The 17617-nt window shown below is 36.6% G+C and overlaps 1 protein-coding gene across 1 annotated transcript; it reads right to left on the bottom strand.

The window, feature by feature from the left end:
- Positions 1-252: 252 nt before the first annotated feature.
- LOC104510466 (insulin-degrading enzyme-like) lies at positions 253-17386 on the bottom strand (the record flags this gene model as incomplete). Its single annotated transcript, XM_010152724.1, has 9 exons — positions 253-325; positions 1609-1670; positions 3867-4139; positions 5927-6094; positions 7167-7278; positions 9429-9520; positions 12211-12331; positions 14353-14463; positions 17242-17386. Coding segments are annotated over 9 exons (1157 nt in total), but the record flags the coding sequence as incomplete, so codon positions are not given.
- Positions 17387-17617: the final 231 nt, after the last annotated feature.

Below are 17617 nucleotides of genomic sequence, written 5' to 3'. Positions count from 1 at the left end.
GCGGCATTAAGTACTTCAGCCTTGATATACTTCAGAATGGCCGAAGAACTTGGTCACAAATATAAATCAGAAAATTTGAAGCACTCATGTGAAGAAAACCTACAAAAAGACATACTTCTTCATCTGAAAGGTATATAACCTCCAGAGCAGAGTTTTTCTTACAGCACATTTTTATCATATAACACAGCTGTCTTTAACTATGACATGCTTGAACAGGAATTGATTGAATACTATATTCAGTGCAATACTTACAGGAATCCATTTCCCTTGCAAGGACATGTACTGATACCTTGTGTCTTCTGGGAGCATCTATTGCCAACAGCACCTATAGTAAAAACATCAAGTCCTTCAGGTGTAGGAAGTACCGCTCAGACATTTTATTTACAAAACAGTAAAAGAATGAGAGCGTTTAAATTTTAACTTAAGCTTTAAAATGAGGGATGAATTTAGGGATGTCCCTTGAAAGAGTATTGGAAGCCATCCATACAGTATCCTGAATTATTTTACATCAAGTTAAGAAATTCTTGTACTGTTTGGAACTCAGGAAAGCTGGAAGTAATAGGAATTCAGCCATTAACTATCATAGTGTCAAGAATGCAACCTAAAATCTCTGCAGAATTTTCAGACCCTACCAGCATTCTGGAAGCACATCACCCTGAACACAACTCAGCTGTTCTAGCTCAGTAACCTGACCAGCTATTTCTGCTCTGGAACACCAGATAATCATGCACTGAGCGTTAGTGTGAGTGAAGTAATATAGATTCCCACAAAACCAGCATGTTGATACTTGAACAACTTATCATTTATTAAGCAACAGCTACTGAAATCCATTTACGACGTTTGTACTTGCTGCATACCTTCACCCATGCTATCATACTATTAAAAAACCCAACCCCCACAAAGTTGTTTGTGTCCACTGTGCCATGCAAATAATAAACAGCTTTACTCATTAAGACTTAATCTCATAAAAATTTAATTGCCTGTGAAATTCGTTACAAAACAGAAAGCACGGGGACAGGACATGCGGGACGCCCTAGTGTTTCAATTGCTTGTATTTGATATCTATCTAGCACCTTCACGCTGAGTTGCAGTGTAAAATTATTAAACCATTATGCTGTTCCTTCGGTCTATCTAACTATGACAGGAAGTAGAAGTGTTGATTTACAGTGGACAGAGTTTTAAAAATATCTGTTTCATTCACAATTCATGCACACAAAATAAGGTGAATCATTCAGTGGTTGAAGAAATAAGAAAGGAAAAAAAAAAGGCAATTTTGGCCAAGCTTGGTCATAGAACATCACATTTATTTATTCAGAAAGAAAGGATAAATGAGACAAGAAGAGAGTAAGCACTGGCAAGAAGGGGGGGAAAAAAAAAAAAAAGGTTAAAAACCCCACCCACCACAACAAATCAAATCCTTCTCCACAATTTTTACAGTATTCTAGTTGCCATTAAACTAAGTAAGAATCAGAAAAAAAAATTATTGAAAGTACCTGCATCAATCATGTCATCTACCCAAAACAGGCCCAAGAATATGCTTTCACAGTTCACACAAATAATATATTACATCTCCTTACAAGTAATATTTTAACTACACGACTAGCTTACCTTGTAGAACTGTATAATATCATCCTTGGTCAGGGTCTTTAGATAAGCCACTTCAATGTTATCTGCACAACAACAGTAAAAATTGCAACAAGTCTGCAAATCATAGCTCATTATTAGCACATTACTTATTCAAGTATTTTTCCTTCCAAATTCAGAGGCTGTAACTGACTGCAAATGGTATGCTTTTCATGCTTAACCTTCAAGCTAATACGTACATCACTCAAAGTGTCATTGGAAACTTGGCAGAAAATTATACTTCAGTCCATTTGATTGGACTTAATAAAAAATGCATGTTTGAAGAATACTGATTGCACTGCATGTTATTCAGTAGCTAAACCCAATACGCCTACTTCTCTACATTGTCTTCAAATCAATGTCACAAACTTCTAACGCAGACTGATTACAGATGGCTTTTATGCACAGGTAGGAAACTAGATAGTAACATACACTTTGGCACAATGTACTTTTAAATAAATGTAAGTAACCATGCCTCTATCATACCCGATAAGGAATAATCACCTTTAAGATACCTGGGGACAATGCGCCTCAGTAGCTACATCAAGTCATATAAATTAAATTGTAATGAACTAATCATGTAATATCATTGCTGTATAAGCAGAAATTATTTTTGTTGTAGGCATGCTTGCTTTTCATAGGGTTAGCAGGAAGGTCAAGAAAGAAATGCATACAAGCGAACAAATTAGCTAACAAGTCTGTGAGGCATTCGCTAAGTAATTAACATGAAGTTCTACACAGAGGAAATTTTTAAAAAATATCAACAGAACAATTTGGAAAATTATATTATATTTGTGATAAAACTGTGAAATGAAGTAAACCAGTAAAAGTAGTAATAAATATCTAAAAATATGAAGAAAATACCCTTCACTTCTTAAGGCTGGAATATGAATTTCTGATTTTGACAATTCTAGTCATACTAGAATCATTAATGAAATAAAATTACTAGCGAGTAAAGGGGAATGAAAGACATAAAAGCCAAGGGAAGTAATAAGTTGAGTGGGATTTAGATAGGGAAGATATGGCTACAGCTAGCAGTAATATGGGAAAAGCAAAAACATTTAAGGCAGAGAAAAATGAAACTGTTTCATCAGATGCAAAAAAATACTCAAGGGCATAAGTTTCCACGCCACTCCTTACACTTGGGCATGAAACCTTGCCAGTAGCTCTCATTCTTCCGAGACCATGCTAGACGACAATTCAAAATACTTCATTATGGCACAAGTTCACTTAAGTCACTGACGACCAAAGAAAACCTGTATTTACTATTATGGAAGGCCAATACTGTGCAGGTAAAGCAGAAGAGAAGTTATGGGATGCACCGTGAGTTTCATACAGGAAGCATATTATGCATGGAAGATGGAACACATTACAGCTGTGAATAAGAGCTGACACATGAAAATGTGAGAAAAGCTGATCTGTACCTAATACTGATTTTTTTTTTTAAGGGTAGGAACTGTATTACTAATATACCTTAGTATTTTGGATTAAAAATCTTCAAACAATGATGAAAATCGGAAAAGTACAACTTAAATACTATGTAGGATCACATGTAAATAACAGTCAGTCCATTTTCAGTAATAACACTAGAAGTTGGATCTCAACTGGGTCTTCTACAAGCTCATAAACATCAGTGTCATGGATGAACAAAACAAATCATTTCTTCAGGCCTACTGTAAGCTGTCACATGTCATTAAAGATATTGCTCTTGCCTCTGCCATTGCTCCCTCAAAAGAACTGTGCAATGGGAAAAGGAATCGGGTTGATGTGAACGTGCACTCCGTCAGGAATGTCCACGTCTATGTGAATGCATCTCAGTCAAATATTAGGCACAGATGTACTACAGACATCTGAACATCACAGAAAGAAATGTGAGCTTATGTGACATCAACATTTGCATGCAATCCACTTCCAATCCTTGACCTACTCTATGTCTCACTGGGCCCTAAGTGAAGGAACAGAAGGTCAATGAAACATTCACCAACCCACATCATATGGTGAACAAGAGGGAACACATTTATCCTCTATTACAAACGGCTCCCGCAACAGTGAGAGCACAGGCTCCACAAACAAGGTATTTTCTCTGGGCAGAAGGAAGAAATACAACTTGCAGGACACAAATCACACACACAAAAATATGGACAGGATACACTAAAGTTTAAGTTCTTCCCAAATGAATGTGTCAGTCACAAGTGTAGCCAAACTACAGCAGTCAGTTTTAAAGGAATTATAATTTGTCTTACCTCTGTCGAAGTTATACTGCTGGGAAATGATTTCTCCCCAGTATTTAGCACATTCTGCAGACAGCTTCTTTGGTTTGTCTAGACGACGAATTGCTAAAGCTTGGATGTGTTTTTGGAAGGCCTCTTCTGTCATGTCTTCTATGCATTTCTCCATAGTTTTTAAGAATGCTTCAACTCTGCTCTCTAAATAGTGTGGTGGCTTTTCAGATTGGATAATAAATCGCAGTCCTTGTATGCCATTTGCCCGACGTGGACCACTGAACACAATGTAGCCTTAGCAAAACAAGAATAGTCACAAATTAAAAGAAATCCCTTGTTCCAGCATTAAGTTTGCCAAACATGGCATGTTTGACAGGGATGCAATTTTATGCTAAGTTAATTCTGTATTATAAATGAAATAATATTTTAAAAAATTATTTTCAAAATATGCCACTGTATTTTTTAAAACATCTTTATTTCACTGAGGTAGACATGAGTTCAGGGGAGGGATTAGGAGGAGATGAGGCAGACCAAGATGGAACAGAAGGAATTCTGTCATCATGATTAGGTAACCAGAAATTAAGCTATACGCTGGTGCTTCAGTTAAGACTCAACTTCAGGAACTTACTTTTGTTTTTTCGTAACATCTCATCTGAATTCTCTTTAATGCAAGATAAGACTACTATTTCTCATCTTATTAATTAGACACAAAGAAACTTTTATTCCCTTCCTTTTTGTTGCAGCTTTTGCTTATCTGAACACCAAGCCTTTTTTCAGTCTTTGTTTCCTCTTTTAATAACATATCTTTCACATTTCAGTCTTCTAAACATTGTTTTACAGGTCTCTAATCGTTCCCTCATGCTCATGTCAGAACTGGATACAATATTTCAAAGTCCTTACCTGAACAACAGTATTATTGTATGTACATCTTGGAAGCTCCCAATTATATATATGCCCCAGCGTTTTGCACAGCCACATGATCCTGATGATTTATGTCCTACTTCTGATCCACTGTAACCTGTAGATTGCTTTCTACATAACTGCTATCTAGCCAAGTTGCTTCCTACCTTTTATCTGTGCCGTTGATTATTCTGGCCAAACTGTTCCTACTAAACTGCATTTTATCTTCATTCAAGTCATGTTTCCAAAATGTCAAACTAATTTTGAATTCCAATTCTATCTTCCCACACACTCGCAGCCTCTCCCACTTTAGTATTATCTGAAGATTTAGTAAGTATATTCACTCTTCTATCATCCAGAGTTTTGACGAACATACTGAATAGCACTGGATCGCTATTCAGAAAAATACACCATTTTTCCAATGAACTATTCTTATCTATTCTCCAGTCCTGACTTTCCAAACAGTCTTGCAGCCAAATAGGTAGCACTTCCACCCAGGTGCTATCTCTAGCTTGTTTGAGAATGTTACGTGCCGTTCGTGCTATCAAGAAGAGATCACATGACATCATCACTTCCATCCATACAGCCAAACTCTATTTCTACAGCAAAAAAAGGTTAGTTTGACCAAAGTTTGTCCAGTAATAGTCTCACTTATATTCCATGAATTTAGAACTGATTTGATAACTTACTCCATATTTTCCAGGAATTAGAATTAATGACAGATCTGTAATTTCCATGCTCTTCTCTTTCCTTTTTAAAGGAAACATACAACATTCACTTGTGTTTGTTTTTCCAGTACCTCATCTCTCATCCACAAATACTGTTATAAGATTATCAGTTTTTTTAATATAACGTAGTGTTCATCATGGCTGAACTCTTTAAAAGCTTCTAATTTACCTGAACAACCTTTAATCTATTACTTTCCTGTTCAAAGGTCAGCCTTGGACTTTTTACATCTTTCAGACTTATCTTTAAAATGATTCTTGCTTCTTCTCAATTTAGAGGTCGTGCACAGTAACATTCCTTTGAGTCATCCTTTGAGTTAACATGATTTACATTTACCAAGTGCCCTTTAAAAGGCATTTACTAAGCAGGGAAAGGACACCTTGCCATGTCTCATGTAAGCGCGTGAGTACGCGTGCACGTGTGTATGCAGACACAATCACTATGGGAAAACTTACCTAATTGTTCCTTGGTGCGCAGAGTATTGAAGCATGGTTCCGAGATAATTTGACAAAAGAGCTCCAAAAACATGTTTTCAGAAGTGCTCTGCATGTCTGTCTGGTAGTATATTTCAATGCCACAATTGTTATGAACTTCATTTCTCTGTTGATACACAAACCAGCCTCCTGAAAGACAAAATATTTTAAGTTCATAAAATGTACATTCTTACTGTCCACAATTAAAAGGACAGTGGTCTATCGCTTGTGGAATGGAATTATAATAAATGGTTCTGTTACAGCAGAATTTCCGTAACAGCATACTTTTCATGATACAAGTAAAAACGATTATTTTAACACATCGAAATGTCATAGTTTGAGTATATCAGCAAGTAAATTGAAATTGGCTGCTTCTCCTCAAGGAAGTATTTTTGGAACTGGAGTGGAATCCTGCATTGCCTCTACTGTGTAAATAATGTCTAAAGACAATTTGTCAGAAACATTTATGAACTTTAAAAGTAATTCAGCATTTAATACCAACAGCCTCTTTGGTGTATGGCAGTTTCCACAGGGTGATGATCAGCGATGGGTAATTGGTTCGGCTGTACAGCTACGTATGTCATCATTCCCGTGTAACTCCTAGCAATTCCTTGAACATCCTTTCTTATATTTAAGATTTTTTTCACAACAGAAATAAAATCATATACAAACACTATGACACCAACAAAATTTATATTAGCAAAGATCAGAAGTTACTGGTGTAAGATCTTTCATTTTTCTTAAAACGCAGGAGTCAGTTAGGACATTCCTTCACTGAACGGTCAATTAATACTCAGAAGTGCTCAAAGAGTGGTGCTTATTCAAATAGGCATGCTATGTGTAGCAGAGAGAGGGGCAGGGCTCTTATTTCCATAAATCATACTGACTGCATTAGGATCGAAATACAGAATCACAGAATGGTTTGGGTTGGAAGGGACCTTAAAGATCATCTAGTTCCAGTCCCTAAGAAATCCAGTTTACACAGATTAAAAATGAAATCAAATTCATTTTCAATGTAACAGAAAGATGATATATTAGTGTATAATTTTATTAATAAAACCACATCCTATTTTTTAATTTAGATTTTAAAATAATTTCAAGTAAGTCTGATTTTGAAACAAACCCCTAGCAGCAGAGTAATATTGTTTTAAAAATACCATTACCAAACAGAGAATCCTAATTTATGTGTGTTAAAAAACTGCAAATAAATAATTTAACTTACTGTCAGGAAGTTGCACTTCTCTGTATCTCACGAGCTGGCTGGGAAGGAGTGGCTTTGTATGAGCGTGCTCAATCAGAGTGTCCTCAACCATCTGCATAATTCCTAATGCAGCCTGGAAGAGGAAACATATGGGGATTTTTAATGAGCGTTAGTTATTCTGTACCCAACAGCAGGGTAAGACTTTCCAATTATTGATGGTGACATGAGAGAAAAGAAAAAAATAAAAATCAAGAACAGAAAGTAGGGATACTGTAATTTAATAAAAATACAGTAGAAGTACATGAGAGGGAGTGGGGGCTTGGGGGCCGAGGGTTTTGTGGGTTTTATTTACATTTATTTTGTTTACATGTTTAACAACTACTACTCCTCCACAAGGCTTTTGAAATTAAAGTTCAGAGGGCCTTTTTTCCCTTCCCTTCACCACTCTGACATACTCATCTTTCAAAGTTTGAAAACGAGATCCCTATAGTGTATGTTTGCAAAGCAAATGACACCTCATCGTTTGGAATTTTAAGAAAACAAATTAATGGTTGAGTTCAGACATGCATTCCATTGCTGTGCTGGGAGTATTAGGACTCAGTGCCCAGATACTTTCTTTCATTTGACAGATTATAATACTGATAATTAAGAACCGTAAGTAGTGAAAAAAATTTAAAATCCTTAGTTTCATTCAAGGATTTCACTTCAAAAGCTTTATCTGTTAGAAGTTACGGGTTTTTGTAGCCTGCATACTGGAAATTACAGTAACTTGCTACGTAGTTTTGACTGAAAGCCAAATGTCTAAGTCTGTGCTGCCACAAACTTGCAACACAAGTGATCTTATCAAAAACGTGCAAAAGGTCTTACAGCTTAATGAACACATTAGCCCACTCCCCCCTCAGCCCCACACAATATCAAAGTCAAAAAGGTTGACGTATAAGGGTTTGAAAGGTTAAAGAGCAATACTATATATTCTTCCAATCAAGTCACCATATTAAAACAAAATATTTACAAGATTGTTCAGACAGATGTTCTGAACAGGATTAGTTTACTATTTATCCCCTTGCGACAAATAACTAAAAGGAACAGTCAAAAAACCAAGTTTCAGAATAAAGTTAACTCAGGAAGAAATGCAAATTTTAAGCAGCTAGACAGGTCTAATCTTTCAAAAAGTGCAGATGCACTAAAAATATTTTCAGTACTGAAAAGTGTCACAAGGGCATGTCAATTTTGATTCAATTTTAGTTGGAAAACTTTCTTAGATCCTGAGCTTTCTCAGTGATGATCACATCATGGGCACTGAAGAACAGTTTTCCTACCTGCATCTATTCTAGGAGGTTTGCAGATCATTTCTAAACCCTACACAGCGCTGGGCATGCCAGTACATCCTTCCTAGTTCTCTAGCTCTAGGACTCTTCAATAGCCACACCTTTATGACAACTAAAAGGTGCATTTCTCAGCTAGGACTGCATCATCATAGAAATCATAAAAATCTGGTCATTCAGATTTCAGAAGGAATTAACTTTCACATGCAAATGTGTAAGAAATCAGGAAAGAAAAAAGCGAGACTATTTTTCACGTCTCCACATGAAAAATACAGTATAAAATTTAAGAAAATGTATTTTCGCAACATCCTTGAAAAAGAAAACTTTGTGCATCCAGTGCTATTTGCTCCTTTATTTTTCCCTTCCTTACTAGTTAACTTTCTTCTCCATACACTCAGCAGTTACTACAGAGTGTTTGTAACACTTCCTGCTAGCAAAGTCTCGCAGAGCTGGTATAACATAGAAACACTGCTATACCAGCCCTACAAAAAAACCAGAATCGAAAATGTACAAGAAAAGTACATTTTTGTATCAGCCGACACTTGGTTTTTATGGCCCACCATTCCTATTTAGGTTTGTACCAAGTATTTCATTTGGAAGGAACTTGGATTCTCAAACCGGTAGCCTGAAACTTCTAAATGGAAAAACAGCATTTGCAGCACACTGTTCCTTATGCAGCTTGATCACACTGCAGTCATGACATGCAACATGAACTTTGAAATATTTAGATCATAAGATGTATTTTTATTAAATTTCCAAGAGCAGCACTTAGCCTAATAAATCTAAAGCGGAAAAAATGACACTTTGATACTCCCATAAAGATAAAGAAGTACGAAGTCAAATTACAAAATCACATTTGGCAAAACTGCTTTAAGATCTGAAAAGATTAAACTAGTCTTCCATCATTTATGCTGCTTTTAAATAAAAACTGTTCTATTAAAGAAAGCATCACACCAACCTGTTTTGTTATATTGCCATGGAGAAGAGCTTCAATGTGTAACCGTGACAACAGCTGAGCTATAAAGGCCTTGAGGCGAGGAAGAGTGACATCTAGAATAGATATTTAGACAGCTAAATCAATTACAGGCATTACATTACAAAGTACCTAACTCATCATTAGATATGGTGCATTTCTCAGAGGAGGAGAAACTCATCACCACCAAAAAGTGAATCTCCCCTTAAAAGTGCAACACTGGAACGTTTCCAGGTCTAAATAGCAGCACTCGTCATATAGTTTGCTTCGCTTAGAATTCACATACCATCTGACCCAGATTCCAAAAAGAAAAGGAAAAAAAAACCCCTTCTTTCCAATCATGCTGAACAAACATTCATTCTCCAGAGAATACAGTTGCAATCACTCAGGTGGTGTTCCAAGATAAAGCCTTATTGACTAAACAAGCAGCATGTAGTTTATAATGCTGGAGAAACACACTGTGCATTTACCATCTAGGCTAAAAAAAGAACCTCGACTCAAATATGGTGTTTTGATAGCATCTTTGTAACAAACAAGTAAAATATTTTTGCAATACATCCCAGAGTACACATACACATGCATTCTATGCTAGCCTTTGCAAAGCACTTTGCATATATAATGCCAAGTATAGTTTAACATATAGAATCAACGGAATGAGAGGAAGGATGGCTGAATAGATGGGGCATTCATGCCAAAGTCAACATCTCCATTCTCAACTCCCTGACACTACAAGAATACCCACACAATATCGCCGAATCTGAGTTCTCATTGTCATCTTCTCAATTAAATAAAAACTAACAATACTCACGTATTTTATGTGTTTTGAAAAGACAAATGCAATCAAGACTATAAGGTCACTCAGTTATTCAGCGATCAACGCACACATATCTAACAGATCTGTGCTTTGTATTAGCAAAACCTACACTGTGCTTATCAGTCTTCCTCTCTTAAAAGGGGTGACTGGCCACGGGTAGAAAATTCATTTCCACATTTTTCCCTGATTCCAAATCAACTTTCATTGTTCTATAATTTTAATCCTAATTTCTGCCTCTAGAATTGCTTATTAATAGTGCAAGATTAGGGTCACATGGAGAGTGACAGAGGAAAAGAGAAAAAATAAAAAAACCACACAAACTCCCTGTATTTCAAGCTCATTTCCAGCAATGCTATGTAAACAGCATTTCTTTCCAGCATCCATTTTTTAGCCATTTTTCTGCTGAATACAGTAGCATTAATCTTATAAAGACAACCTGCAGAAAAGAGTATTTTTTTCAAAATTGCGTAGTCATTAAAAAAGGTATGACCTACACATAGCTGAACCCACTGCCATAAAAAAATTAGTTTTGTCACTGACTTCACAGGCAGCACTGCTAACCTCAGAGATCATAGAATGGTTTGGGTTGGAAGGGACCTTAAAGACCATCTAGTTCCAACCCCCCTGCCATGGGCAGGGACACCTTCCACTAGACCACGTTGCTCAAAGCCTCATCCAGCCTGGCCTTGAAGACATCCAGGGATGGGGCATCCACAGCTTCTCTAGGCAACCTGTTTCAGTGCTTCACCACCCTCTCTGTGAAGAACTTCTTCCTGATATCCAATCTAAAGCTCCCCACTTTCAATTTAAACCCATTCCCCTTTGTCCTGTCACTACAGACCCTTTTAAAAAGTCCCCCCCAGCTTCCTTGTAGCCCCTTCAGGCACTGGAAGGCTGCTAAAACATCTCCCCGGAGCCTTCTCTTCTCCAGGCTGAACAAGCCCATAATACCTAGATACCTAAAATCTTATTTAGATAAAATCTTATTCAGATAAAACAAACTTTTAGATACCTGAAATCAGCCAAGACACTATACAAACTAAACATTTATAATCCTATCCTGGAACAATCCTGTAGAAAAAACGCACACCCTTGTGCAGCCAGGTCAGGGCATTCATAGAGTCTATCTTAATGAAGCAGTTTTCATCAGTTTTCATCACACCTTCAAACTGTATGTTATGTGTCAGTCTTCGACAACTATTGATGTTTTCTGAACCCACCCCCTCAAATACATATGAAAGCCAAAAAATTCTTCTTGAAAAGAATGTCTTGGTGTATACAAGAAGATATTTTGCAAATTGTCCCAGTAACAGCCTTTTGCTGTAACACAGTAAGGTACAGTTAAGGAAGAGTTCTTCACCTACTGCTGAAATCAATTAAACCTCTTAATGTAAAATTTATTCTTCCTCCAAATACAGTGGGGCACTCACTCTTTGTTAAGAACCACAGTATTTTTATTCTTTCTCATTATTATCTACAGAAATTACGTCTTTTTTCATTATCTAAAGTCCTTTGTTATCTACAGAAACAGGAATTAGGATTCCCTGATAATGGAAAAAACCAATACTACGCACAGTGGGAAGTACAATACAGCTACACTCCACTGTCGCCGCAAGATGTCAACTAGAGCTAAATGGTTTTAGTAGTGTTGGTTAAGCACAGGATTCACTACACCCAGGCTCATGCCCACAGAGCCATTCAAGTGTTGCCTGAACTTCTGCCTGCCTGTTTTGCCACTTGAGGACTCCTGGACTACTGTACTTCCTACAAACTGGAGGACAAGTGCAGAGACACCAACATCCACCAGCATCAGCTCAGGCAGTTTGGCACTGCAGGGACTTCACCCGAATAATGCACAGAGTTCAAAATAGGTACCTTCATTAGTTTAGTAACAAGATAATTTTCCATAAGAAAAAATAAAAATACTAAAGTTTAAAACCAGAAGAACAGTACCATCTAGAGCTTCTTTTAATTCATCTTTGGTCCAAGCAACTTCTGTCATCAGGAGTCGGAGATAATACATTGCATGCTGGTGAGGCTGTTCAGCCCTGAAGTTGTTAAGCGATCTCATGTACTAAAACAAAACAGTGAAGTTCAAATTATAGAACCTCTTTCTAAACATAAAATATTAACCTTATACACTCAACTTGGTGCACCATCAAAAAGATACATTTCAAATGTCAAGAACACTGTATTGCTTGTAAGACCTGTTAAAAATTGTGTGAAGTTACCTTAGTAATAGTGTGGGGTTCTAAGCCTATGGATTAAGAAGTTGAAATGAACAAGAAATCAAATTTCTCCGTAAAATTAATGGCTGGAAATTAAATTATTGCAGTTAGACCTAGATGAGTATCTAGGTCAAGTCGCTCTACCCAGGAAACACGCATTCTAGGATGACTGTCTGGGGATGGGGGAACATTGCTAATAGAAAATGTATTTTGCTCCCAGTTGCTTCCCTGGGCTGACCTGGTTAGAAATACAGAGGAGCATCTGGGAAATTCTTTGCATTCTTTGCCTGGATGAAGGAGGTATGACAGAATAATCAGTGAGCTTCTCCAGATAAACCCCTTTCTAGTCCAGCTGCAACTTTACAAAATAAGCAAAACCTTTTTCCTCTACCAGAGGAACTGAGAAGTGTACAGTAATAGTCTTGGCAAGCTGTGATCATTTACAGCACAGGAGAAAAAGTAACTCATTTCAGGACGAGTGAGGAACAGTGAGCATGAAGTTGCTGAGGATGCATCCTTCTATCTACTCCAAGAGGAAGCCAGAAGCCAAGATCTCCCTTATCTGTCAGGTGTAGATATGAGGGGGAAAAAACTGCAATCTCCCCATCTGATGCGACTTTTTTGTATTTTGTCCTTATTTTACATAGCCTGTGTAACAGAAGTTTATAAAATGAGGAAACATGCACAACACTGTGACAAAGTTCAAGAGAAATGTAAAGATAACCAGGGAAACATCTTGAACTAAAAGAAAATTATCCAAAACGTATCATTCACAGACCTGTGGGGTGGGTTTTTTTACCTTGACATTGTTCACATCCAGTCAAAACTTTTCAGACAATTCGGGTACCTCAGGTACACAGAGCCCTCAATAAAGTGCTGCTGTAATACATCTACCTCACCTTTGATGTCCACCTGCTTAGAATTTCCTGCTAAATGAACTACAGATGGCCCTGGTATTTGTCTAGGCCAGTGACCTGTTCAAAAACCACCTGCAGCAGAGGATTCAAGTGAGACTATTGCAAGCATGGAGTGATCTTGCCCACAGCCCTAGCTCTCTCATCTACTGCAGATTATTTGCAAGCTTTCTGGGCCAGAAGTCAGTCTTCTCCCCAAGACCAGTCTAATCCTTGTGCGCTCATTTATTCCTCCACAACAACTCACAGCTATGAGTGCCAACATCGAATTTGCCCATTTTCTTTCTTTTACCTCTGTCTTGCTCTAAAAAACAGCACCTGAGGAACAATTATGTGTCTTGTTTGGCTTAGCACTGTTCGTAAATTTACTTCAGGAGCTGAAAAAAATTTAGATCTACATTATGTTCCATATATACATAGATTAGTCATTAAATTGAGGAAGTCAGACTTCCGAAAGTCAGCATGTACCTAACCAGCTGATTACTTTTGCACCAAAGGATCTTGGGTCAGGAGCAGAGCTCCTATTCCCATCTGGGGAGAAGAGATGTTGCATATCTTTTCAACACTTCCCTTCTCCCCTCATCTATTTCCCCTTCTTTTATGGCTTTCAAAGGTCCCACTGGGGCCTTTCCAAATTGTAAAAAAAGGGTATCAAGTTAAGATCCGCCTTGCTCCCCCTCAGATTTCTACTTATATCAAATCAAGCTGCAATCCCTTGATCAATCATAAGGAAGACCAACTCAGTATGATTCCAGGGACAGTTATTTTTAACCAAAGAATGTAATATAAACACTCCAGGGAACTCATGGCCACAAAAAAAGAAAAGCTTCCGCACTCTCAAAGAGGCAGAATTTCATTCTGGATTTCCATGGGTAATCAGCCCTCAGATTTATTTCAAGTCAATGCATTCAATTTTTAATTACTCTGCAATGCAAATTTCCCACGTAGCTTACCGCTTCCTTGATGATTTCAAATCTTTTTTCATCAATCTCAAAAGTAGCCATTTTCTCAATGATCTTCTTGAGCAATATATGTTGCTTGTCATTATAACCTTTCACAGAAAGCTATGGAAAAAGCGCATAATTTGCTTTAAATGCAGAAGATAAAAGAATAAAGCAATTACCAAGTCTTGTTTAGTTCAAGGAACAGTACACTTTTCAACACTTAATCTAAATTCAGTGTTACTCAACAACTAATTATGAAATAAAATCCCTTTACCCACCAAAAGATAACTAACTGATGAATATAATATTGCATATTTGCCCAGGAGTTATGAATGCAGAGAACTAATGTGATTTCACGTTGATGTAAGCAAACAGTACTCAGAATACAGGTTTTTAACGATTACAAGTATTGAGTACAGTCAACACTCTGGGAGCACTGAAATGGTTTTACTCTAGGTTTCTCATTTTAGTAATGAAATCTGGATTCACAGACTTCTTAAATATTCTCTGCAATTTACTTTTAACCTTGTTTCATGTTTATCTTGTTGCTCAAAAAATATTCTACACAAGTGGAAATAAACAGTATTACAAGAAAACTAGTACTCTCAACAGCAGCACAACTTATAACCAGGATGGTTCTCGGCTGAAACACTAAGGTGGTTAGTGAACAATCGTAATGAGATATTTGATCTGATCATACACATAATTTTGAAAGTATACAGGAAATAAACTTGGTCATTAATGAAAACTAACACAGAAACTCAAAAATGACTCTATGATTGCATTAAGCCACAGAGAATTTGTTACGGGGAAAAAAGGCATTTGGGGCCTATGGGAGAGAATCTTCAAAATTCGGTATCTGGAAACAGGAAATTGGATTTGTACCATTCAATTATTACGGGCAAAACTAAATTTTAGGACACAAAACAACATACAGGTGAATTCCTACTTTCCAGTAGTAATTTTTTCTTCTATAGTTGCTGAAACATACCTGAACTATGAACATGAACGTGAACCTGAAAAAGCTATCATGAATGGACTTGTGACAAAGGCTGATACGCTACGTTAGCCTAAGAACCCATCGGTGATTGTTTTCAGTATACCATCTGCCTTGCTTAAAGTATCAACACTGTACAGTTACACCTACCACCTATAAAACTTCTCAAGATATAGAAAAGAATATTAGAAGTTCCCAGGTATCAAAATGGAGTAAAGAGATTCTAATTCACAAGAAGAGAATCTTTACAGTAGAATATTAAGACCCTACAAAAACGAGCTATTATTTAAAATGACTCTAACCTTCTAAATTGTGACTGAAAACAAAGAATACTATACACCATCCACTGCCTCCCTCCCCGCCCCTTTTCTTTCCCCCTTAAGGAATCAAGTCTGAGCATGGAAACATCAGCAAGCTTTGAAACTGAGAATAGATAACCACGTTTGCAGTAAGTTAAGTGAATGCTACCAGGAAACCAGATTTGCATTGGATAAAAAACCCAAAATGCAGCACACTTTCATACAGAAAATGTAAGGACAATACACAGCACTTTCTCTTACTAAGATGCTTTAGAAAGTAATACTTCCACAGGAAATTTCAAAACACATTCTGATATAAAATGATGGTTCATAAAAGCTTTCAACAGAACTTCAAGGAGACTATTAAAATCTGCTATCATAGATCTCATAGGATAAGCCAAGTACGAAATAATCATTTATCATAATGTAAGCATTTATCAATTAAGTATTGTCAGCACTTTAAAACAGATTCTAAAACATGTACTAAAATCAAACACTAAGGAAAAAACATAGATGTCCAGCACCGCACTCTAATGAACACATGCACAATCCATTTCCACAGCTCACTACAGGAGAATTAGAGAATTTTAACAAAATCTGTATAGTTCAGATTCATTCAACAGTAAGGTTAGTATTTTTTATATAAAATGCAGCCAATAGTATTTTCAAGATTACCATGCAAGTAAAAAATGTGAACTAGAATGCAACAATTGCACTGCACACATGTTCACAAGACACTGCAATCTTACACAGGTCACTTAGTATTGTTTAAAATACACTGTTTTGCTTTGTGTTTAATTCATGAGATATATGCAAGGAAAAAAAACATTAACCATCTCCTTTAGAAATGCAGAAGTCAAATGTTTTCTCCAAGCTCAACAAATCCCAAGCTGTTTCACTTCCTCCTGCGTTTTTTTTTCTTACTTACAAGTATTGCATTCATTCCTGATGCAATGCCATAGATCAAACCTGAGAGGCGTGCTGCATATGTATACTCTTTTAAATCATCCTTCAATAACCTGATAAACAGGTATGTCATGTTGCAATGGAGAGGATCAGCATAAATGTAGCGACTAACAAAAAGAAAAACAAAAGAAATGCTTTGATACCTCAAGCAGTGACAAAGTAATGGATGAAGAAACATGACTGAAGAGTATGTATATGCAGCCTCATGATCAGTAGTTCCTGAACAGGAAAGCTGAGGTGTACCATTTATTTAACAGCATGAAAAAGGGGTATTCTACCCCATCAGTCAGAAAGACTTTAGTAGATATCTGACAAACTGAAGTAAATATGGAAGCTTGGATTAGGGTTTCTTTTTTTTTTTTTTAATGGAGGAATAAATCTTACAACTAATTAATTTCATGAATGATAAAAAATAAAGAAAAAATTTGCTTAATATGAGTGAAAAGATTGTTGAAGACTTTGAACAAAATTCAACTTAAAATTCAAATTAAAGAAAGGATGGTTAATAATCAAGACCAAAAGGAGTAACAGACTTAGACCCATTTTTTAAATAAAAGTCCTTCCATCAAATCAATATAAAGACGTTGATGAGTGGAAGTAGAAGGCTCTAAGCTTTTCCTTGATTTGGGTACTTACATACATCCCATAGATGGTATTTTGGAGATCATAGTTCAAGCCAGCTAGTTCTGCTGCATATGCATACTCGTTGAGGGAGTCTTTGAGTAGTTCAAGGTACAAATAGGCCATGTTACAATGCAAAGGATCCACGTAAGCAAATGGGCTGGAAGAAAATGTTGAAAGTAAAATATGCAGTTTAAAACTATTTCTCAGTTTCTTTTGGCCTTTTTACTTTGATCTGAAGGAAACAATATTTATTTTGAGTATGCTGACAGATACCATTACCAATGATTCCTATTTTGAAGCCAAATATGAGCATACCTGAAGATAATTATTTAGCTTGATTATGGTTTGAGCAATGCCTAAATATATGAAAATTCCAGAGATACTCTCT

Source organism: Eurypyga helias, unplaced genomic scaffold (genome assembly GCF_000690775.1).
Source record: "Eurypyga helias isolate BGI_N326 unplaced genomic scaffold, ASM69077v1 Scaffold19415, whole genome shotgun sequence".
NCBI classification, from domain to species: Eukaryota; Metazoa; Chordata; class Aves; order Eurypygiformes; family Eurypygidae; genus Eurypyga; species Eurypyga helias.
Note: the sequence above shows the minus strand (reverse complement) of the source record. Positions and strands in the feature narration are given on the sequence as shown.